The sequence below is a fragment of the Hyperoodon ampullatus genome (assembly GCF_949752795.1).
Source record: "Hyperoodon ampullatus genome assembly, chromosome: 4".
Lineage (NCBI taxonomy): Eukaryota > Metazoa > Chordata > Mammalia > Artiodactyla > Ziphiidae > Hyperoodon > Hyperoodon ampullatus.
In genome coordinates, this window is record NC_136917.1 from 74065582 (window position 1) to 74089000 (window position 23419).

The 23419-nt window shown below is 41.1% G+C and overlaps 2 protein-coding genes across 2 annotated transcripts in view; one reads left to right on the top strand and one right to left on the bottom strand.

Annotated features, from left to right (window-relative positions):
* SNX24 (sorting nexin 24) overlaps positions 1-23419 on the bottom strand; it is a gene marked incomplete at both ends in the record, with an annotated part of 176521 nt that overhangs the window by 136653 nt on the left and 16449 nt on the right. The gene's annotated exons all lie outside the window — the stretch shown is intronic.
* On the top strand, positions 13631-15074 carry LOC307052203 (SNW domain-containing protein 1-like; the record flags this gene model as incomplete). The annotated part of the gene is given in 3 exon segments (XM_079703054.1): positions 13631-13853; positions 13943-14121; positions 14125-15074. Coding segments are annotated over 3 exon segments (1278 nt in total). The 3' UTR covers positions 15001-15074.

Genomic DNA, 23419 nt, shown 5'->3' on the forward strand with positions numbered 1-23419 from the left:
TATGCAGGAATGAAAGTTAGATATAAGGTTTTAAAAAAAGATAAAATAATAAGAGAGTTCCCATTTTGGCTGAATAATACCAATAAGAGAAAAATTTCCCTAACTATATTTTACTTTTAGAAAGTGCGGCTAAACTAAAACGATTTCATGAAACCTAGCACTTGTAGCTCAATAAAATTACTTAATGTTGATTTACTGAAGGGTATTTACCTTACCTTAAAAGGTTTCCTTTTATTTTTACTTGGAAGCTAGACAACAGCATAATATGTGCTCCCATATATTTGTCTCATGTTGTTTCTGTGAGAATGTTCAGTCAGATAACTAAAAATTACTGAGAATATCTAGATTATATTAAACTACTAGATACCGGGCCATTTCTCTTCCTAGCCCACTTCTAAAAACATCCCTCCACTGGACTATAACACTTAAAGGGCAGAAAACAAACCTTATTTTTCACTATATCACAAAGCAGAACTAAAAGAATGCTGTGTCCATAGCAGTTGCTCATTAAAAAATTGCTGCAAAAGTATTATTTGTAAGAGCAAAATAATGAAAACCCAAATGCCCATCTGTAGGAGACTAGCCACACAATGAAGTACCATGTAGCCATTACAAATGAGGAGGATTCTTATGAACTCATACAGAGCGTGTTCTAGGATATACTGACTGAAAAAAAAAATCAAGGAAGAAAGATTACACATAGTATGTTAATTGTTATGAAAGGGAAAATAAGGAATGAAGATATAATAAGAGATGGAGATATATTAGGTTAAGAGAGAGAGTGTGTATGTGTGTGTGTGTGTGTGTGTGTGTGTACAAAAAAGAAACACAAGAAGTATAAACCAGAACCTAATAACACTGGTTACCTATAGACATGTGCATAGAAGACAAGGAGAGCGAGACTTTTCCAAAAATACCTTTGTATATAGTTTCAAACCAAATAAATTGTTCTATATATTAATAAATTTAAACAAAAAAGATAGAAAAACCCCAAAATTGAATATAAACAGAGAAAATAACCTAACCGTACATTAAATTTTTTTACATAACAATATAGAGTAAATAATGCAGGGAAATTTTGAAAATAGTATTCTAACTACACAAACATAATGGGACATATTTTAATACAAAAAGGATTGCATAAAGGTCTTAAATTTTAATTGGTAGCCTTCATGTTAGAATAATTTGGGGCTTGAAATGCTGGAATTTTTATGTATGAAGAAAAAAGAGATACATGAAATGTAGTCATAATTTAAAATGTGTATATACTCATATAAGTATGATATGTAGTATATATTCAGATATATACACAATATATGCCTATTATAATAAGTATATATGTAATATATTTCATAGTTCTAGCAACTGAGAGGGTCTGGTAGCAATGATAAACCACAGGACACTTAGCATCCATATCTTAGTTTCTAGATGCTATTCCCCACTAAAAAGAAGTAGGCGTCCATGGGAAAAGTCTCAAATTGGGCAAGTCCACAGTGAACCTTCATATCTTGTTGGACAGAAGGCAAGAAACAGTAATCAAAGACAAATGCGGTCATGTCAAAAGGACACAAGAGACAAATTGAATGAGATCCCATGGGACAAATTTGGCACAACTTGGGCATTAAAAAGAATAATGACAACACTAGAAAAAACTTAAAAAAAATATCCATGAGTCTATAGAGATATGAGGGGAGAACTAGGAAGGGGAGAAGCTCCTCTTCACAGAAGAATGCCAGTTAATAAACGTGGAAGAAGTGATGGAATTAGGAAAATCATCATTTTGCAACTATCAATTTAATAGCTTAACCAGGCGAAAGATCATTATTCCAGTGAACCACTGGGTCAAAGGAGTGAAATGTTGTAATTTAGGGGTGAAAGTAAGGGTGCAACTTATTTTCAAAGGACTCACCCAAAATAAAAAAATAAATATAAGTGTGTGTGTGTTTCTGTGTGTGAGTGAGACAGAGAGAGAGAACAAAGCAAAGGTGGCAAAACGTTACAACTGGTGAATCTGAGTGAATATAAGTACTCTTTGTACTGTGCTATCAATATTTTTTCAAAATTAAACATTGGGGGAAAAAATAAAAAGAAATAGGTTTGCTACAAGGACTACCCCATTGTTTGTAGGTGTTAACTATGTTATAAAGACGTATGCCTTTGACCTCACAACACTCATATTCTTAAACTTACAATTCCTATTTCACTGACAGAAGCATCGTTTTGGTCACTAGATGGTCTCCAACTTACACACATACTTTGTTCTTATGTGTTTGCTTATAAGTCAATATCTACTACTGACAATACATTTCTTCACAGAAGCATTAACTTTCCTAGCCAGCCCCAAAAATATATTCAAAGAATAATATAGCTGAATATAATAACAAGAGTTTGAAAAAAAATCAGTCTATACGTAAATAAATCAGACCAAAGCCAATTTAATTTTTAATAAGACTTGAAGATCTAGTAATATTTCTCCAGAATAATGAGAGGCCTTTTTTGGGAGGATGCATTATTGCTGAAATACCAATAAGTGTGGGAGGAGGCAAATGAAAATTTGAGGTAATGCAAAACTTATACTTTTAAAAAACAGATTGTATTCTTTTTTAATATGGATATACTGTCACTGTAAAAATGCAAACAAAACAAAGTTAAAATTCCCACATTTTCCCTCCTCTAAAACAGTATCTTCCCTAGAGGTAACTATGATTATCAGGTTGGTGTATATGTACCTGCAGAAATAAGGTTGATTTGGTATTTTTCCCCACAGTCGCACACTGTACATAGCTTTTTGGTAACTTGCTTTTTTAATTTAACTTGCTTTTTTTAATTTCACGCTTTGGTAACTTGCTTTTTTTATTTAACATTTTGCTTTAGAGAGTTCTTAAAGTTACCTACCAATCAGTATTTTTAAAAATAGAATATGTTAATATTCAAATAAAGAACATAAGTAGTTTAAAGTCAACACTCCTAAACAATTCCAACCAGAAAAAAAAGTATCCTCAGGTAAAAAATATTGGGTAAAGTTTTATAAGGTCAAAAAGATTTGATACATAAATCCTCAATTTGGAAAAGCAATTTGCAAAATAATAAGTATGTTATCATTCCACTTCTGTCTAAAGGGGGATATCCCAAACTATTACCAATGAGAGATCAGAGAAAGGGAGGAAAAGAGGCTTTTAGTTTTTATTTCACACCCAACTGTATTATTTAAATTTTATTTGAAATTCTTGCAGGAAGTTATTGAAGGGATGAAAGTTTTAACTATAATTGTTTTTGAATAGGTATAAGAAAAGATTATGATGAAACTTACTGCATATCTAGGGCTCATTTCCTTAAAAATAATCAATTATAGTCAAAGAAAGGATAACATTGGGGACTTAATGGTCCGGACGGGGCTGTAAGTCCACGCTTTTAAAAGCCGCTCTAAAGGGAAACCTCTTCCTTATAAGAGAAGGAATGATGGCGTTAGAAAATTTCCATTTTGCCAACAACACAGTAAAAACTTATTCAGGCAGGAATCATCAATGGATGCTGAATCAGGGAGGAACCATCTGATAAGGAAGAGAACATTTATATAATTGTAAAATGTCTCTCCAAATGTTACTTATTAATCACAAAAGGAAAAATAGTAAATATACAACAGTGAAAACCAACAAAACCTAACCAAGTGCTCAAAACTAGCATCACCAATTAGGGGCAAACAAATACCATGTGCCTCTGGATAGGATACCCTAACAAGGACATAGTAACATTAATGGAGATTTCCAGCTCCAAATCCATGACCTGAGTCTACCCATCAGGAGCCATCAGACAAAGCTAAATTGAAGGACAGTCTATTTTGACCTGTCTTTTATAAAAATGACAACGTCATGGAAGACAAAGAAAGACTGAGAGAGAGTTCCAGATTAAAGGGGACTACAAAGACATAACAACTAAACGTAATGCTTATCTGGATACTGTACCAGGAGAAAAAAAAATGCTCTAAAGGATATTATTGAAACAACTGACAAATTTGTGATACAGACCACAAAATAATCCTGGGTCAATGTTAAATTTCCTGGTTTGACAATTTTACTGTGGTTACGTTAAGAGAATATTCCTATTTTAGGACACACAGATTGAAATAACGAGGAGTAAAGAGGTATAATATACACAACCTACTCTCAAACGGTTCAGAAAAAGATTACATATATAAAAAGAGGGATGTAGGGAAGAGAATGATAAAGCAAAAGTGGTAAAGCTTTAAAAATTGATGAATCTGGTTAGGAAGAAATGAGAATTCTTTGTACTAGTCTTGCAACTTTTTTGTACATTTGAAATTATTTCAAAATAAAGTTTAAAATATATTCCCTCTGGCCCCATTACCTCTATGACCTGCCCTCTCTCTGTTTAATAAGCTGGTCTGATATTGAATAACAGGTATCAAGGAGTGGGGGGGTGGGTAGGGCTGTGAGGGTACCAAGAGTGGAGAGCACCTCTGCTGAGGGGTCTGTGTTCAATCTCACCTGCTGACTCTTCTGTCAGAACCTTTCTCTTAATCCTCACCTGACATACTTTACAGTCTCTCTTGCTTATTCTGCATTATTAAAGTTTAAGATGAGTCAAGTGCAGTTGGGGCTATAATTATTGAGTGCAGACTTTACTGAGAGAAATGGATTGTCTGACATATGTTTTGTCAGATAGAGAAACAACTGAGGGTCATTCAATATAACAGTAATAAGTAGAGAGATGATCCATAATTCATATCAGGCCAACTTACTCCTATAGGAACCCAAGGAAAAGTTAGAAAATGTGTTTCACATCTGAGACTTCCAAATCCTACTTTTATAAGTTAAAATGGACACATATATTCAACTGAATAAATCAAATAGTGTCATTAACCCTCTGACACTAAGTCTGCTTCCTCTATACAACCAATGAGATTACCACAAACATATTTATCAGTCTATCCAAGCAAAGTTCTAACATAAGAATCAGTGATGTGACAATCTTGGGTAATACCTTTCTGACAGTTCTGAAAGCCTACTGGATGCATTAACTCTTTAACGTAATGCACAAACATTAACAGAAGTTCAGAGAGTTATGACAAAAGTGAGCCATCTCTAAAGCAATCAATTAATCACACCAGTTTAAAATTTGAAAAGAAAAAAATACAATATTCAGGAAGATATGCCATTTGTTCATTTCAAGACATCAAGAGATTTAGCTAGATACGAACTATATATGAACAAATACAGAAAAATGCTATTACATTAATAAGACTGCTTAACAAAAAAAGGAAATCAAATAGACAGAAATAACAACTTTAAAGAGCTGTTTCATCTTTGACAAGAAGGTAGTCTGGAATTATGATTTGGAATAAGTGATTTCTCAGCCTTTCTTGGGGTCACAGATGTGAAAATCTGCAGACCTCCCTGGAAACATACATACACATAACATGCAAGATTTTTCAGGCAGTTTCAAGATGAGGAACTTGTGTTGAGGGGCAGTTACCTCCTACCTTCTGAAACACAGAAGAGCCAGGTAACTGACACTGACCAGACACTGGGAGCCCAGCTGACCCCCGCTCTTGCCTCTACACTCCTTGCTCTGTACTCCATCTCTCCTTCTCTGCTCCCCTGTCCTTTGCTCTGCCCCATGCACTCCTACATTCCACCCCTGGGTCTCTGTGCCCAGCCGGCCCCAATTCCTCATCCATTCCCATTTCTCCCTTATCCTTCCCATCCCCATTGCCTTAACTGGTCCAGATATGGAAATAAATTATACTTTTGAGTGATTTAACGAAAGTTTTATGTTATTATTCATAATTTTAAAAGCCAGTGAGCTGAAAATTTTACATTTACGGACAGAAGATTGAGAGATTGGGAGGGGGAACAAAGAGAAAGAGATGAAGGGAGGGAAAGATAGTGTTTTCCAAGAAAAAAAAAAGTTGTTTTATATCGGGCTGTTACTTTTTGTCTTTGTATTTTTTCCCCACAGGTCCATACTAGGAAAAAGTGCCACCCTCCGCCCCCGCCGGTGACAATCAGGAGGGTTTGGGAACACAGAGAGCCCTGAGCACCCACAGTGGGGCCAGAACAAAGGGCCTACAGATGAGGGCAGGAGATTCTTCCACACTGGGCCAGGGTCAGGGCCAGGAGGCCAGACGCCGAGGGGCGGGCTCTAGAATCAGGACCTGGCAGATGCTGAGATGGTACTGAGCCCAGCCTCCAGGAACTGGCAGGTGCATTTTATACACCTTTCCAGGTAGCTAGCACTGTCCATGGCTCTGCCATATGCTCTAAATCATGACAGGATGACACTCTGGGACAAAGGCGAACCAACAGGGGATTATGTGAGGTGAGGAGGGAGGCTAAGTTCAGCCACACTCAGCCACAGTTCGTCGACAAAATTCATAATCCCTCTCTTGTGGAAATTATTTGCAGGTGAGTTGTTTCACAATTAGACAAATTTTTCATGCTCTAAGGCAAAGTCCACAGAGGCACCGCTATCCATCTTTCATTTATTGTATGTTGCCTCCAAGTCAGGCACCATATAGAGGTTATAGGTAGAGATATTTGTATTTCTATGCATTCATAGTTTAATGTCATCCTCAAAATAACCATATGATGTAGTGATATAAGCCCCACTCTGGAGATGAGAAATCTGAAGCCTAGCACAAATCACCCAAAGTCAAACACATTTAGTCAGAAGATGGAATCTGAATACAGCTCACTCTCTCTGACTTGGAAGCCTGGGCTCTAAGCCTGAGCTTCTCAGCTTCTCAAACTTTCCTGTGCAGGGGCATCTCCTGGGGATCTTGTGAGAATGCAGAGTGATTCCCATAGGTCTGGGGTGGGTCCTGAGAGTCTGCATTTCTAACAAACACCCACCAGTGCTGCTGCTCCATGGACCACATATTGAATAGCAAGGGGCTAAATAAACTATTACATTTACTAGACTCATTCCATACTTACAGCTGTGACTTCTAAAATGTGACACTGCTGCCAGAAATACATTTCTAAAGAGTTAACTACTTTAAAGGTAAAAACAAGCAATATGTTTTACAGCTATTAAACTGTGCAGGGAATGTTTTTTTTTTTTTATAATTCAGAAAACACAAGCTTGTAACCTAAAACCAATTTTTAATGAAATAAAATGCATCTTCAATTTTTTCTGCATGCAATCCTGTTGTTTACAGCCAGAAGAATCTCTTCAGTGTCCTATGCCCAAACCAGATGCATCCCATGTTTCTACCAGGAAGCCATCAGAACCTATTAAAATTACTGTACACTGATAGCAGTGGGGACATGACAAATCGCAGGCCAAGAGTCAGATACCACAGAATGTATTTCAGGGCTTTGGGGGCAGGCCCATTTGCAACCAAATGATATTGTGTGAGGCTGGCATGCTCAGTGCATGACAAACTGGTGCAATTTCAGTGCTGTCTACGGGCCAGGGGAGATTTCTCTGATGCTGGTTGTGGTTAGTTTACAGAATTGTGCAGAGTTCCCAGATTTGAATCACTTGGGGCCTGAAAGGGCTTCACTTGACAAGCTACAAATAATTACACTCTACTCTTACCATTGTACTCTATTATTTTGCCCCCCTTATCTCCAGGATTTGAGCTTTTGTGAACAAGCAAGGTCGGCTTCTATTTTGACCACAACACAACAAAACATTGTTCTATTCTGATATGATAAATAAAACAAGGCCCTGCAGACTAAACATTTTTATCAGGCCCATTTTCCACTTTTATAGGCAAAAGTCAACTTTGAGCTCAGTTAGAAAGGGTGAGCTGGACAAAGCAGGCAGGCAGGTTCCTGCCATCCTCCCTTAAAGATGTGCTCTCGCTATCTGGTTATTGCAAAACCTCATTTGAAAAATGGGATATTGACTGACAGATAAAGGGCACATGGGCAGTGGCTCTTACAAGGTTTCTACTTCCCTTGTTCCCCTCCCTCTCATCTCCAGCTCCATCCTAACAGCTCTCATTCAGATATTCATGAAGAAAAAGTTTTCCCAACTTGGGATGCAATTAGAACCAAGCTGCCTTATGTCAGTGCACTGCTCAGAAACACCAGAGACTCCAAATTCAAGTTTGCTATCGAAGAAAGCAACTTGTGGAAGATTTTAAAGAGCATATCACCCAACTTCAGGTGGCTCCTAAGGATAATATATTGATTATTGCTCCATGTATTTTAATTAAGTAAATGTGAAGCTTTATGCTTTCATACTTTTCCAAAGAAAAACACAAGATTTTTTGTTTAAACTCCAATGTCAAGTAACATTTCATAAAGTTCTAGTCTCCAGAAAAGTTTTTTTAAAAATCTATAATGATGATTAACACTGACTCAAATAAAGTAATCTAAACATCCCCTTTTAAAATCTGTTAAGCCTTGAGTATGGGTCAACCCTCCAGACTTAATTTTTGCAACAACGCTATGACATGTATATAGAATTTCATATAATAAAAACTGTCATTACTATCCCCATTTTAGAGATCAGGAAACTGAGGCATGGAAAAGTAAAGTAACTTGCTCAGTGAGTCACAGCTACTAAGTGGTAGCAACTGGGAACTGAGCCCAATGAGTGACTTGAGCTGCCTTGAATACGGCTTCCTAGTTCCACAATTCCATCTACCTAAGGCCAGGTGGAACACAAGCCCAACATATCTCATCTAAGCAGAAACCAAGAGCCTGGAGAGTATTCAGGTTGACAGTAGAGACAAAGAATAGCGAGATTAAATTCTCATCAGTAGCTAAAGGATCTAAAACATAAAATTTCAGCTCCCCAAAGTGGATACCTTGATCCTGCCTCAGTACATGTCTTGCTGTAAACTGGACCCCTCCTACTCTCCAAATCTGGCTTGTCTAATATGGCAGCACTCACCACAAACCGCTATTGGGCATTTGAAATGCGGCTAGCCCGAAGGGAGGTGTCCTCTACATGTAAAACACACCCAATTTAAAAAGGGCTTCCCTGGTGGCGCAGTGGTTGAGAGTCCGCCTGCCGATGCAGGGGACACGGGTTCGTGCCCCGGTCCGGGAAGATCCCACATGCCGCGGAGCGGCTGGGCCCGTGAGCCATGGCCGCTGAGCCTGCGCGTCCGGAGCCTGTGCTCCGCAACGGGAGAGGCCACAACAGTGAGAGGCCCGCGTACCGCAAAAAAAAAAAAAAAAAAAGCTACTACAAAAAATATAAAATATTCATCATTTTATATGGATGACAAGTTAAGTAATATGTTGGATTTATTGGGCTAAATAAAATATATTATTACAATTCATTTCACCTGTTTCTTTTTACTTTTTAAAATATGGCTACTAGAAATATGTGGCTCGCTTTATATCTCCATTAGATGATGTGCTCTAAACTCACCCCTTAATCCCAAACTTTGTATGGCTGAGCCATTGGCACAAGCTGGTTACCTGACAAGAAAAGCAACTCCAAGAACAGCAGTCTGCCTCGCAGGAAGCCTCTTTCCCACTTACACTCCTTCTCCCTTCAGATTCCTCAGGCTCTCACACCACTGTCCCCTCCCCTTGACCTTGAAATACTCACTGTCAGTGTTCTGATTTAGAAAAGGCCTTTACCTGACCCCCCTTTCCTTCTTGCTGCTGTGCTTTCTTTCCCTCCTTTCACTGTCAAAGCACCTGAAAGGGTCCACACTCCATTTTCCTCACTCTCTCCAACTTCCCTAACTCACTGCAATCTGACTTCCATCCCCGCCACTGAAACTGCTCCTCAAAGGTTCCACATCCTCACCTCTTCCTCCTGACCTCTGTGTTCTCTCTAGAACAGCTGCTGGGCCCCTAACCACACAGTGGGCCTCGCCTACCCACGTGCTTCACCTGGACTGATGACCAACCAGGCACTTGGAAGACAGGGACAAAACCTATGTATCAAGTTCTGTCGACCTGTCTGTTGGACTCTGTCGACCTTTGCCCCAATTCTATGCTGAATTCTCTGCTGCAGCCCCTTCATGAATGTGCATGAGCCCTTAGCTTAAAACTTCCCCAGTTTTGCTGTTAGGGGAGATACTGCTTTGGGAAAGATCCCCGGTGTTCTCTTTACTTGCTGCAAATATTCATCCTTCCTTCTCCCGATCCTTGGTTTGGATGTATCTTTTGGCTCAATACCCACCAAGAGGCAAACCCAGTTTTCAGGTAACAGACCCCTCCCCTTGCCTCTCCGGTCCAGAATAACACTGAGTCTCAAGCATCATCTGAACAGTGAACATGAAGACACAGTCAAAGGAATAAGAAGCAAACTCTTGGGCAAAGGTGAAAATCTTGTCATTGGCTACTAGGAGGAAGTGAAACTGGAATTGGTTCAGAAACGGAAAACACAAGCTAACCAACTGCGGGTGGGAGAGCAGGATAGGTTTCCTGCAGGCAGAAGAACATGAGATTCGGAGGCATGAGAAGCCCAGGGCCTCCAGCAACTGAGCTATGGGGGAGCAGTCCAGGCATGTAGGGCAGAAAGTGCCAAGTGAAGAGATCAGAGGTGGAGGACTAATTTTTTATTTACCTTTTTCAGCTACCAATTCTAGACAGTTTCTAAAGCCCACTGTTCTGGAATCCCTCATATCCACCCTATGGCACTGTCCCTTCATCCTGTCACTTCTCCATCCTCCTACCCTAGCCTGGTCCATGGTAATAGTCTCATAGCTGACTCCAATCAACCCCCTTTGGAAACATTCTGTACATCAAGGTAAGTTTAATCAACATGATGTCCTCATTTTCATGTCACTTGGCTGTTCAGAAATATGCTCTGCAGCCCTGTTTACTTCTGCACAAAGTTATCAGATTTCAAAGTTTCCGATCCCATCCTTACCTGATGCTGGTGACAGGCATTCTCTCCTCTCCACCACCACACCCCCAAAGCAACTCAGACATCCCACCTTCTAGAATGTGCCCTCTTCTCCCCAATCCCCGTCAAAAGTCGAATGAACTCTGACACTTCAACAACGGTGGCTGCCACCCTCCAGGAGAAACAGAGAAAAGGCAGTCCTCCACAGGGACCTCTGCCACCTGGCTCTGCCCCATGTACCCAGAATACTTCACCCTCCACCTACCACTACCTCCTGCACACTGGACACTGTTCTCTTCCCATCCCCCATCACATAATGTTCATTTACATGTTTTTACCTTTTGGGGGGTAGGGGTTCCTTCACAAAAGCCTTATCCTTTCCATCTGCTTATCTAGATCCTATCTACGCTTCAAAACACAGCTTAAGCCATTTCTTGTAGGAAGTCTTCCTGGTACTTTACTCCTCACTGATGTCATTCTCAAAACCTCCATTCAGGGGCTTCCCTGATGGCGCAGTGGTTGAAAGTCCGCCTGCTGATGCAGGGGACACAGGTTCGTGCCCCGGTCCGGGAAGATCCCACATGCCGTGGAGCCGCTGGGCCCGTGAGCCATGGCCGCTGAGCCTGTGTGTTCGCAACGGGAGAGGCCACAACAGTGAGAGGCCCGCGTACCGCAAAAAAAAAAAAAAAAAAAAAAAAAAAAAAAAAAAAACAAAACCTCCATTCAATACAACTTGCTATTTTTCTACCTATTACCATAAAGCATTCATTATTGCTTCATGGGTGCTGTGTCATTTGTGTAGAACTAAACTGAAAACTCCTTGAGGGCTGGAATCATGCATTATCGTTGTCAACTGCCCGTAGCTGGCAACAATCAGGGATTCGAAGACTAGATTTACTAAGTTATACAGATTAATTATGCTACTTTATAACAGATAAATGCTTTCCTTCCTTTGTATGCTAAGACTAAGAGCACAAGAGGTTAAATGGCAGTGATCTTTAATAATCTCCATCTATCCTTCATGGAACTATCCCTGAAAATTAACTATCTTATAATGTTACAAATATATTAACTAAGCAGTTGGTCAATTCAAAATATGTTAAGGGCCTTTCAAAGACTAATATTTCTTTATTTTTATAAACTGACACTATGATAAATGGCCAATGAAAATGAATACATTACTAACATAAAGCAAATGTTGTTTTTTAAAAACTCTCCAAATCTAAAAAACTGGAAGATAAACATATACTTTGAAAATGACAGTACTGTAGTCAACTTAAGAATCCAGGGCCTACCCACATTCATTTAAGAACAATCTGTATAGCACCTGAAGAACATCAATGGAACTGTTTATAAAGGTTTAAATATAAAATCGTGCACAAGAAATTCAGGAGGAAAGATCACAACTCGACAGTTCTCCATCATGCCAGGAGGCGCTCCTGCATAGACCCAGGGCAGCCAAAGGAAGCAAAAACTGGATAAATCAAACAAAAGAAGTACTTAGTCTAGCTTTTGCATATCTAATGTTAAAACACACACACAAGATTTTAAATCATTTTTCACCATTATTATTTAATAAGCCAGTTCCTGGAACTTTTGATTCTGTACCCATTTTCAATATGAAAATGTTTCCTGTATTTTAACTCTGCACATTACTGGACATTCAAGCTTACAAAACACTTCCTTCAATTACCAAAATTCACTCTCCCATGGGCTATCCTTTGTACTGAGTTTCTGTTTCAAGTTTCTCTCCAGGGTTTAATAACAATACTGGAAAACTCTTTTTGGTTTCCTAAATCAACCCCCAATGAACTGGGTGCATGGCTTCCAACTCTGACCTCCAAATCCCAGGAACATTCCAAAAGGTACTAGCATGATGCCCCTCCACCAGGACCACTTGGGCAGCAACAAGACCAGAGCCCTTCGTATCCAACTGGTTCAGGGGGAATCCTGGTCACTGGAGCTGCTGGCACTTTGGTCCCATCCAGAATAACTCTGCACACCGCACCTCTCACCGCACCAGAATCACAGCAGGCTTCATTACAATCTCCGGACAGAAGGCTTACGACATGCAATCTACCTGGCAGGCTAAACAGCTTCCTCCTGTGCAGTGTCAACTCCAAGAGACTTCGGACCCCTGGGCAGGTGGCACTGAGCAGGAGAGCAGGGATGCCCAGGCCAGAGGTAGAGAAGACACGAGAAAAGGTAAAACTCACGTGCTGCCGCAATAAAGAAATCTATCATTCTCCTCCTGTTTTTTAGATCCAGGATAGTAACAGCAACTATTTTTTAGTGTATGTCCAACACCATAGTATGTGCTTTTCACTTGTTATCCCAGTTACATTTTTTTTTTTTTTTTTTTTTTGCGTTACGCAGGCCTCTCACTGCTGTGGCCTCTCCCATTGCGGAGCACAGGCTCCGGACGCATAGGCTCAGCGGCCATGGCTCACGGGCCCAGCCGCTCCGCGGCATGTGGGATCTTCCCGGACCGGTGCACGAATCTGTGTCCCCTGCATCGGCAGGTGGACTCTCAACCACTGCGCCACCAGGGAAGCCCCCCTCTCAGTTACATTTTTATCTTCACAACTCTCAGTGCCAGCATTCCCCCAGCCTTACAAATGAAGAGACTGAGTCATCAGGACACCTGTCCAGGTGAGAACCCAGGTCTGGCTTACCTTCAAGCCCAGACACTTTCCGCCCTGCTGCACTCCCCCTAGACTGCATATGCCTCAAGGAAATGATGGCAAAATATTAAAAGAAGACTTCTTTAGAAGTGCATATTTGCATGGGCAATCCATAAGACTCATCTACGTTTTCCCCATAAAAATGAAGTCATGAGATGGCGCTCACTAGCTTTTTACCTGCACCTACTCAGCTATCTCAGGACCAGCTTGACGCTGAAGAAAAGGCGAGATCGCAGAGACCACGACAGACCTCACTGGTCTCCTCCCGAAGAGAACCTCCCCCATACGGGTACCAGAAAGGCTGGATACCTCGGTTATTAGAGGATTTTGGAGATGGAGGTGCTTTTCTAGAGATCCACGTGGCCCAGTATTCCCTGGGTATGGGACGTAAGAAAAAAATGTCAAATGCACTGGCCATTCAGGTGGATGCTGAAGGAAAAATTAAGTATGATGCAATTGCTCGACAGGGACAGTCAAAAGACAAGGTCTTAACAAGAGAGTTATTCGAATGGTGGAAATGCAGAAAGATCCGATGGAGCCTCTAAGGTTCAAGATTAATAAGAAGATTCCCCGGGGACCACCTTCTCCTCCTGCACCTGTCATGCATTCTCCTAGCCGAAAGATGACCGTGAAGGAACAACAAGAGTAGAAGATTCCTCCCTGTATTTCAAACTGGAAAAATGCAAAGGGTTATACAGTTCCATTAGATAAACGTATGGCGGCTGATGGAAGAGGACTGAAGACAGTTCACATCAATGAAAATTTTGCAAAACTGGCCAAAGCCCTCTACATTGCTGATTGGAAGGCTCATGAAGCTGTGGAAATGTGTGCTCAAGTAGAGAGAAAGATGGCTCAAAAAGAAAAGGAGAAACATGAAGAGAAACTTAGAGAAATGGCCCAGAAAGCCAGGGAGAGAAGAGCTGGGATCAAAACCCATGTGGAAAAAGAGGATGGGGAGGCACGTGAGAGGGATGAAATCCGGCATGACAGGCGAAAAGAGAGACAGCATGACCGGAATCTTGCCAGGGCAGCTCCAGATAAGAGGTCGAAACTGCAGAGAAATGAAAATCGAGATATCAGTGAAGTCGTTGCTCTGAGTGTGCCCAATCCTCGGACTTCCAATGAAGTTCAGTATGACCAAAGGCTCTTCAACCAATCCAAGGGTATGGACAGCGGTTTTGCAGGTGGAGAAGTTGAAATTTACAATGTTTATGATCAAGCCTGGAGAGGTGGTAAAGATATGGCCCAGAATATTTACAGGCCCAGTAAAAATCTGGACAAGGACATGTATGGTGATGACCTAGAAGCCAGAATAAAGACTAACAGATTTGTTCCCGATAAGGAGTTTTCTGGTTCAGACCGTAGACAAAGAGGCCGAGAAGGACCAGTTCAGTTTGAGGAGGATCCTTTTGGTTTGGACAAATTTTTGGAAGAAGCCAAACAGCACGGTGGCTCTAAAAGACCCTCAGATAGCAGCCGCCCCAAGGAACATGAGCATGAAGGCAAGAAGAGGAGAAAGGAGTAGATACTTTCTTCAGAGTGAATGAACTATTATTCATAACCCTAATGATGCAAGTCATATGGGGGAACACTTTGTAAATGGCCAGGATAAAAACTAAATCTGGGTGTCAGAGCCCAGCACTACTTTTTATTATAGGAGAAAGGGGGGGATGGAAAAATTCTACTTTGAATTATTTAGTTTTTTTAAAGAGTGGGTTGTGTTTGTGCTTCTCCCACCTTTTGGCATTTATAGAACATACTGCCCCACACATGAAATTAAGGCCACTTCCTTTTGAGTGACATCAGTACTTTGGGGTTAATATTTTGTCTAAGAATGGCTGCTTACAAATAAAGTTACCCCAACCACAGTGCGTAGAAAGAAGGATGTTCACATATTGGAACTGTCCTGCCAAATGATGTTTGCCCCTGTTGTGCTCTGTTTTAATTTGGAGTGGGGAAAGTAAGCTCTTGCTTGGTGCAACTATCTGTTTCCAATAAAAACATTTAGACAAAAAAAAAAAAAAAATGAAGTCATACACAGATGTAGAGAACAAACATATGGACACCAAGGGGGGGAAGCGGCGGGCGGATGGGGGTGGTGGTGGGATGAATTGGGCGATTGGGACTGACATGTATACACTGATGTATATAAAAAAATTAATAAATGAAGTCATAATAGTCAAGCTCTCTGGAGTTCTAAGTAAACTTTTTTCATGGTACTGTATTTTCCATTTGGTAAAACTTTATCATTAATTGGTTTTGACAGAGTGTGTCTACCGGACATGAGAAAATCCTAAACAGTTCATGAATAAAATAAACACAGCTCAAACTCTAATTCAACTTCATGAACCCCAAATCCCTTTGCCATACTGGAATTTCTATGAAATGTTTACTTGAAAGGCATTATTTTTGTTGTTTTTGTTTTGCTTTGGTGGTAAAGTGAAGGAACAGGAGAGGGGTTCACAGTACCCAATGTACTCAAATCAGGAATCCCCCACAAGCCTAACTTAGGGAACTCTCTACAGAAATCCAACATAAAGACTTAAATTCTTAGAAACAAATGCCAACACTAACTACTACAGAACCAACCACGTGTTAAGGGCTGTACACCTATGATTTCACTTGATTAAAACAATCCCAAATGGATATAAAGCATTCCTAGTATGCCTATTTATGGGAACCAAGGCTCAAAGCATTTAAACAACTGGGGACTGTTAAACACATGGTTAGGAAGTGGCTGGGTGTCATCCAAGGTCCACTCTTCAACAGTGTTGCTACTTCCCTTCTCATAGAAAGTTCTCTCAAGGAGGTCAAGGTTACAAAATAAACATAAGCATCTGCCTGATTCACAAAGGCTGGCTCTAATGCTGCATGGGCCAGTATCAGAACAAGTACAACACGCTGACACGTGTCAGCACCCAAGGACGCTCGCACATCAATTTTCCCCTCTACTTGGACCATCGCACCCATTTAATGCTCCCTGGTTCCCCCATGTGTTAGACAACAAGGAAACTTGTTGGGAGACCCCGCTCCCAGCTGTCTTTCACACAGGCTTCTAGACTGTGTTTTGGTACCTGGCCTTCAGAGAAGGACTGAGCCAAGGTTGGGAAGGCAGAGAGAGGCCTAATTACAGCAGTAATTCTTTTTGCACTAAATGTAATCTGAGGCAGACCCTTGCCAGGTAGTTCACATGTCTCATGCCATTTAATATTGGCAATGACTTTATGGTTAGGTGTTATCGTTCACCTGTTTTAAAGATAAAAAAACTGAAGTTAACAGTTTGCTCATATTGAAGCTTGTTAACGTAACTGTGTTTATACATTCAGCTCTCCATGGAGCAATACAGGATTAGTTGATTTAACTATAGCTCAAGTGCACATGGTGTTCACAAACAGTAAGAATCTTTCTGAAAGAGAGTTCTGGGATTTCTTGTGGGTCTTGGAAAGAAACTGCTGAAAGTGATGGCAACCTTAGGGCCCAGTACAGCACCTGGTGTACTGTAGGCCTTCAAGAACCATTGGTTGAGGACTTCCCTGGTGGCACAGTGGTCAAGAATCTGCCTGGCAGTGCAGGGGACACGGGTTCGAGCCCTGGTCCGGGAAGGCCCCACATGCCGCAGAGCAACTAAGCCCGTGCATCACAACTACTGAGCCTGCGCTCTAGGGCCTGCGAGCCACAACTACTGAGCCCGCGCACCACAACTACTGAAGCCCATGCACCTAGAGCCCATGCTCCACAACAAGAGAAGTCACTGCAATGAGAAGCCCGTGCACCACAACGAGGAGTAGCCCCCACTCTCTGCAACTAGAGAAAGCCCGCGTGCAGCAATGAAGACCCAATGCAGCCAAAAATAAATAAATAGACAAATGTATTAAAAAAAAAAAAAAAAGAACCATTGGTTGGGTAATTCCCTGACTGTTTGTGCTTTCACTGCTGAGGGCCTGGGTTCAATCCCTAGTCTGGGAACTAAGATCCCCCAAGCCACGTGGCCAAACACAAGGAAAAAAAAAAGAACCATTGGCTGAATAAATGAATGCAAGTAAATATCGGGGCTGATGAAATTGTGCCTCACATTCCACATCTCCATGCCTTCACCCAGCCCTCACCCACTGTCACCTCTCATGGCTCCGGCCTGTGCCTGGTACTTGTGCCGGGCTCTCCCTGCCAGCCCCGCCTGGGGCCCTACACAGCACCCAGTACACGAACTTACTCACTCTAATCACATGAACTCTGAGCTAAACTTCCAATAAAGCAGACTGTCAGCCTCCACAGCCAGGCATTTAGAATCCTCTAGGTCACAGGAATATGAACTCCACAGAACTTTTCTAAAACCAGGACTCACTGAAGGAACAAACCCTGACTGCAGAAAGAGCTTCTAACACAAAACTCCAGGTTACAGTGACATTCGTTCAAACTGCCGTTATCTGAACCTGGCTAAACCTGAACACTGATGAGTCAGAAGTCAAAAGTTCTACTTCTGCTCAGATAAAAGCACACAAGAATGGGTCTGGGTGGGGACTGGCCCAGCCCCACTGCCAGGCCAGAGCCATATGCTAAAACACTTAACAGATTTAGGTTTGGTTGTCTGGCTTCTTCTAAAAAGACCTTCTTATATCAGGAGAAAGGAGGAAAACAATTCAAAGTTTTACCTGCGAACACTATTAGGAGCCTACAGTGAAGAAGAGTGGCTGGAATTTCATCTAAGCACTCAGTGATCAATAAATAAATAGCAGTTGTCAACAATCAGTTGTTTAACCATATAATCAACATTCTTCATTTGTTTTTACATATGAGGTGATAAGCACACTTTAGATGTCATCCTCTAATCTGAAAGCATTGCAAGGGTCTTTTGATATGCTTAGTTTTTTACAGTTTTTTTTTTTTGCAGTATAATTTTTTACATCTTTATTGGAGTATAACTGCTTTACAACGGTGTGTTAGTTTCTGCTGTATAACAAATTGAATCAGCTATAATGCTTTTTAAAAATAATTCATTTAAAAAGATACAAATGAACTTACTTACAAAACAGAAATAGATCCACAGACATAGAAAACAAACATGGTTACCAAGGGGGAAAGGGGAGGGGGATAAATTCGGAGTTTGGGATTAACATAGACACACGACTGTATATAAAATAGATATACTCAATTGTTTTTGTTTTTGTGGTACGCGGGCCTCTCACTGTTGTGGCCTCTCCCGTTGCGGAGCACAGGCTCCGGACGCGCAGGCCCAGCGGCCATGGCTCACGGGCCCAGCCGCTCCGCGGCATGTGGGATCTTCCCGGACCGGGGCACGAACCCGTGTCCCCTGCATCGGCAGGCGGACTCTCAACGACTGCGCCACCAGGGAAGCCCCGTTGGGAGATTTTTTTTTTTTTTTTTTTGCGGTACGCGGGCCTCTCACTGCTGTGGCCTCTCCCGTTGCGGAGCACAGGCTCCGGATGCGCAGGCCCAGCGGCCATGGCTCACCACGGGCCCAGCTGCTCCGCGGCATGTGGCATCTTCCCGGACCGGGGCACGAACCCGTGTCCCCTGCATCGGCAGGTGGACTCTCAACCACTGTGCCACCAGGGAAGCCCGATATACTCAATATTTTGTAATAATCTATAAGGGAGAAGAATCTGAAAAAGAATATATATATATATATATACACACCAGAATCACTGTGCTGTAACACCTGAAACAACATTGTAAATCAACTATACTTCAATAAAATAAATAAAAATCTAAGAACATAAAAAACAATAATTCATTTAAAGCAGTGAATTAAATACGAAACTACTCAAAGGTGAAAAAAAATTTAACACTAGATGAAAGAAAGGTAAAATAGATGATGAAATATTAACCTCTATTGGCAAAAATTTAATTAGAAGTATTAGAAATAACAACAGCTGCCCCAGTCAGAGAGTTCTTACTATGAGGCTGATACTTAATTTGAGATCCTTGAGAGAAAACTGAGGTCAGCACTTTAGGGAACAGACAGAGGGTGATGACTTGCACAAGTTGCCTTGCTGGGAAGTTACAAACCAGAATGTGGTACCAAGTCTGTCTGGCTCCAAAGCTTACCAGTGACACTCCTTAGAAGTTCCTCAAACTAGCTGACATCAGGAAAGCTTTTCTAAGTTCATTTGTTTATGCATCCAAAGACTTAAGAGTGTTTTAAGTGCTCAGTCTTAGGTGCACTTTGGCTGAATCAGAATGTAAATCAGTCCTTTAAAGCTTTAAAACAAAGCTGACATATCTCCTTCATGCTAAATATACACTCTACAGGGCATCTTTTTCAAAACAGGGTAAGCCTCCTCCTTAGTTTGCAGGCTTAGCTACGAATTAAAATCACCTGAAGAGCTCAACCTACCAAAGCCTGGGCTCCAATCACCTGAGAATCTCTGGGGATGGAGCCTGAAAGTGCTCTTAAGAGCCACTGACTTAGCCTATTAAGATGTGCTGGGGCAAGTAACCTCCCTTAATGATCTCCACAAGCATCGTGGGGATATTTTTAGTGCAGTTCTTAACTTTTACTGCTCATCAGAATCACCCAGAGACTTTTAAATAGTCTCTCCAGTGCTCAACCCATACTCCAGAACCATTAGACTGTCTGAGGGTAGGACCCAGGCATCTCTAGTTTATAAAGATCTCCAGGTGATTCCAAGGTGCAGCAAGAGCTGAGCACCACAGCCAGCCTTAGCAGCTAATTATTTGCACTAGAAGTTCAATCCCTCATTTGGATGGCATCCCAATGGGTCACCCACCAGCAGCACCATCACGTCGATGATTAGCCTTTTTCTCAGACTCCCCTGCCTTCTCCCGAGGTTGGTGATGACGCCTAAAAGTCTTTCCGTTTGTCAGTCACAATTGCGTTTCCACTTATGGGAAATGCTGCCTGACTCTCCCCTCAGTCCTTCAGAATGGTTCCTACTATTGAATGATTCATCTCATACACACATACAACATGTGTCATTCTCTCACCACTTTCAGTTTTATTACCTCCACTTCCTTTTCTCACTCACTGGCATTTTCAACACTGTCACTTTTTTTGACCTTGTGGACCATATGAGGTTGATGCTGTTCTGGGCATTGGAACCTGGGCAGAAAGCTACAGTGTGGCTGAAACTAACCTGACATCCCAGGACTCTGCCATTCACTGGAGGTGGGCAGAGCTGCTATCCTGTTTGCTCTAGAGGGTAGCTGTAAAAGTTGACATGAGAAGTTTTAAAAGAGAAGAGCTTTGTGCTGCCTTTCCTTGAGAAGCAAAACTCAGAAGGTTATCCTGAAATTCCCAAATGCACACTTTTTGATTAATAACAAATCTGCATGGTTGAGAAGAATAAAAACCTTTGCACGTTTCAGGTCTAAACTTTTGAATTACGTAAACCTTCTTACATGGGACATAAGTGAAAAAAATTCTACAGTGAAGCAAAATGCTTTTTATCCAACAATATTTATATGCAAAAGAAGCAGCATTCACTGTGAAGATATTCTCTCAAAGGGCAAGTAAGGTGTTGATTAAAGCTTCCCTAAAACATATACTATTTTGGACTACTAATGAATGGCTGACAAGATTAATCTACATTTTCACCATGAAAACAATCCTCCCTCCAGGCACACACAACAACATCAGTGAAAAAGTCCCTAGCACTAAAAAAAAAAAATGCGTTTGCTCGATAAAGTACTTCCTGTACTAGGTAAGACTTTGTTCATTACTTCGAAAAATGCTTTCAATGCTATCTCAGATTTTTTCTGCAAAACTGGCAATGGAAAACCCACGGACAATGAATTCAGAGTCTATGATGGAAAAAACATCTGATTTCCCTACAAATTATAAGATAAAATGTAGCAATAATTTACTCCAATAATTTTTATGGGAAAGATTAAGATTATTGACTTTCAAAATAAGGTCTCCACTAATGTCCTAAGTTAATTTCAATCCTCTACCTAACAATTGGTACTTGAGAAGGAATTTTAGGTTAATATTTAAAAGTTAATTAAAAACAGTGTAAGCATTCATGTCAGTCAAGCATGACCTCTGCTCTACAATGCATTTAAATGCATGTCACCTTGACCTGTAACACAGCAATGTAAAAAATTTTGGTCAATATAAATCAAATGTACACTAATTTATTCAGCAGGTTTCCTGGTATCTGAATCAACATTAGAAATCTAACCAGTATTTGTTATTCTGCTATTGACAAAAGGAAGCATATTTAAATGATAACAAGTACTCATGGGTGTCATTTGGAAGTTAAATTGTTCCCCAAGGACAGCCTCCGTAAACATCTACATTTAAAGGTCATTTACCACCAAATTATGAACAACTGTTGCATTTATTAGCACAAGTTCAATAGTTTGGAAGCTGCAGCCATCAATTTTTACTGACAGTGAGATCTAATTGTTCACTAATAATAAACAAGGAAAAGAGACCATTTCTATAAACTTTTATTCCCTGCACTATGATCACTTTTTAAAAATGGAGGTACAAAAACCTTCCATAGGTATGTATTTGAAGAGAAAACTTTCCAACTTCAGGGAGAACTAAAGCATAGTTTAAAATAAATATCAGATAACAAAATATAAAAGCTCGTTTTCTCATGTTATATTCATCTGAACAAAAACAAAAAGGAGAAAAACACTACAATGTTTATATATGAATGAAGTGTCTAATTTTACTTTTAGAAGGAAGTGTGATGGTTAACTTTACCATGAGGTGCCTGGATATTCAGTTAAACATTATTCTGGGTGTTGCTGTGAGAGTTTTGAGATGAGATTAATATTTAAACCAGTAGACTAAGTAAAGCAGGTTGCCCTCCATAACGTGGTGGGCCTCTTTGGATTTTGGATGCAACATATTCTGGTCCCTTTACCAAGTGACCTAAAAAGCTGCTAGTTTTGAGTGCACCCCTGAACAAGAGGAGGCTCTGTAATAGGTCCTGCTGCTGTTCAAGCTGCTCTGCCACTTGGGCCATGATGATCCAGCAGATCCAATGGTGCTAGAAGGGCAGTAGCACATGGGGATGGTGTTTGGAGCCTTCGGCAGGACCTTGAAGATGCCTCACAGCGCAGGTCTTTAGGATTCTGGAGCAAAGCTCTGCCATCCTCCGTGGATACCCACTCTCCTTTTGAGGAACAGCTCTTGGCCTACTAACGGGCTTGAGTAGAGACTGAACACTTAGCCAGGACCAAGTTACCATGCAACCTGAACTGTCCATCAGGAACTGGGTGCTATTTGGCTCACCAGGCTAAAAGTTGGGCATGCACAGCAATACTTCATCATTAAACAGGAGTGGTACGTATGTGATTGGGCCCAAGAAGGCTGTGAAGGCACAAGTAAGTTACTTGAAGAAGTGGCCCAAATGCCCATGGTTCCCACTCCTGCTACATTACCGTCTCTCTCCTAGCCTAACCTATGGTCACTTGGGGAATTCCCTATGATCAGGTGATAGAGGAAGAAAAGACCTCTGCCTGGTCTACAGATGGTTCTGTACCATAGGCAGGCACCACCTGAAAGTGGACACCCCATCAATACGGGCCCCTTTCAGGGACACCCTTGGAAAACAATGGTGAAAGGAAATCCTCCCTGTGGGCAAATTGTGAGCAATGCACCTGGTTGTTCACTTTGCTTGGAAGGAGAAATGGGCGGATGTGCTACCACATACCAATTCATAGGTTGTGAGCAATGATTTGGCCGGATGATCAGGGAACTGGAAAGAATATGATTGGACAACGGTGACAAGGAAATCTGAGGAAGAGGTATGTGGACAGACCTCTCCAAATGGGCAAAAAACATGAAGATATTTGTGTTCCATGTGAATGCTCTCCAAAGGGCAACCTCAGCAGAGGAGGATTTTAATAATCAACTGAATAAGATGACCTGTTCTGTGGATACCAGTCAGCCTCCTTCCCCAGCCACCCCTGTCATCACCCAATGAGCTCATGAACAAAGTGGTCAA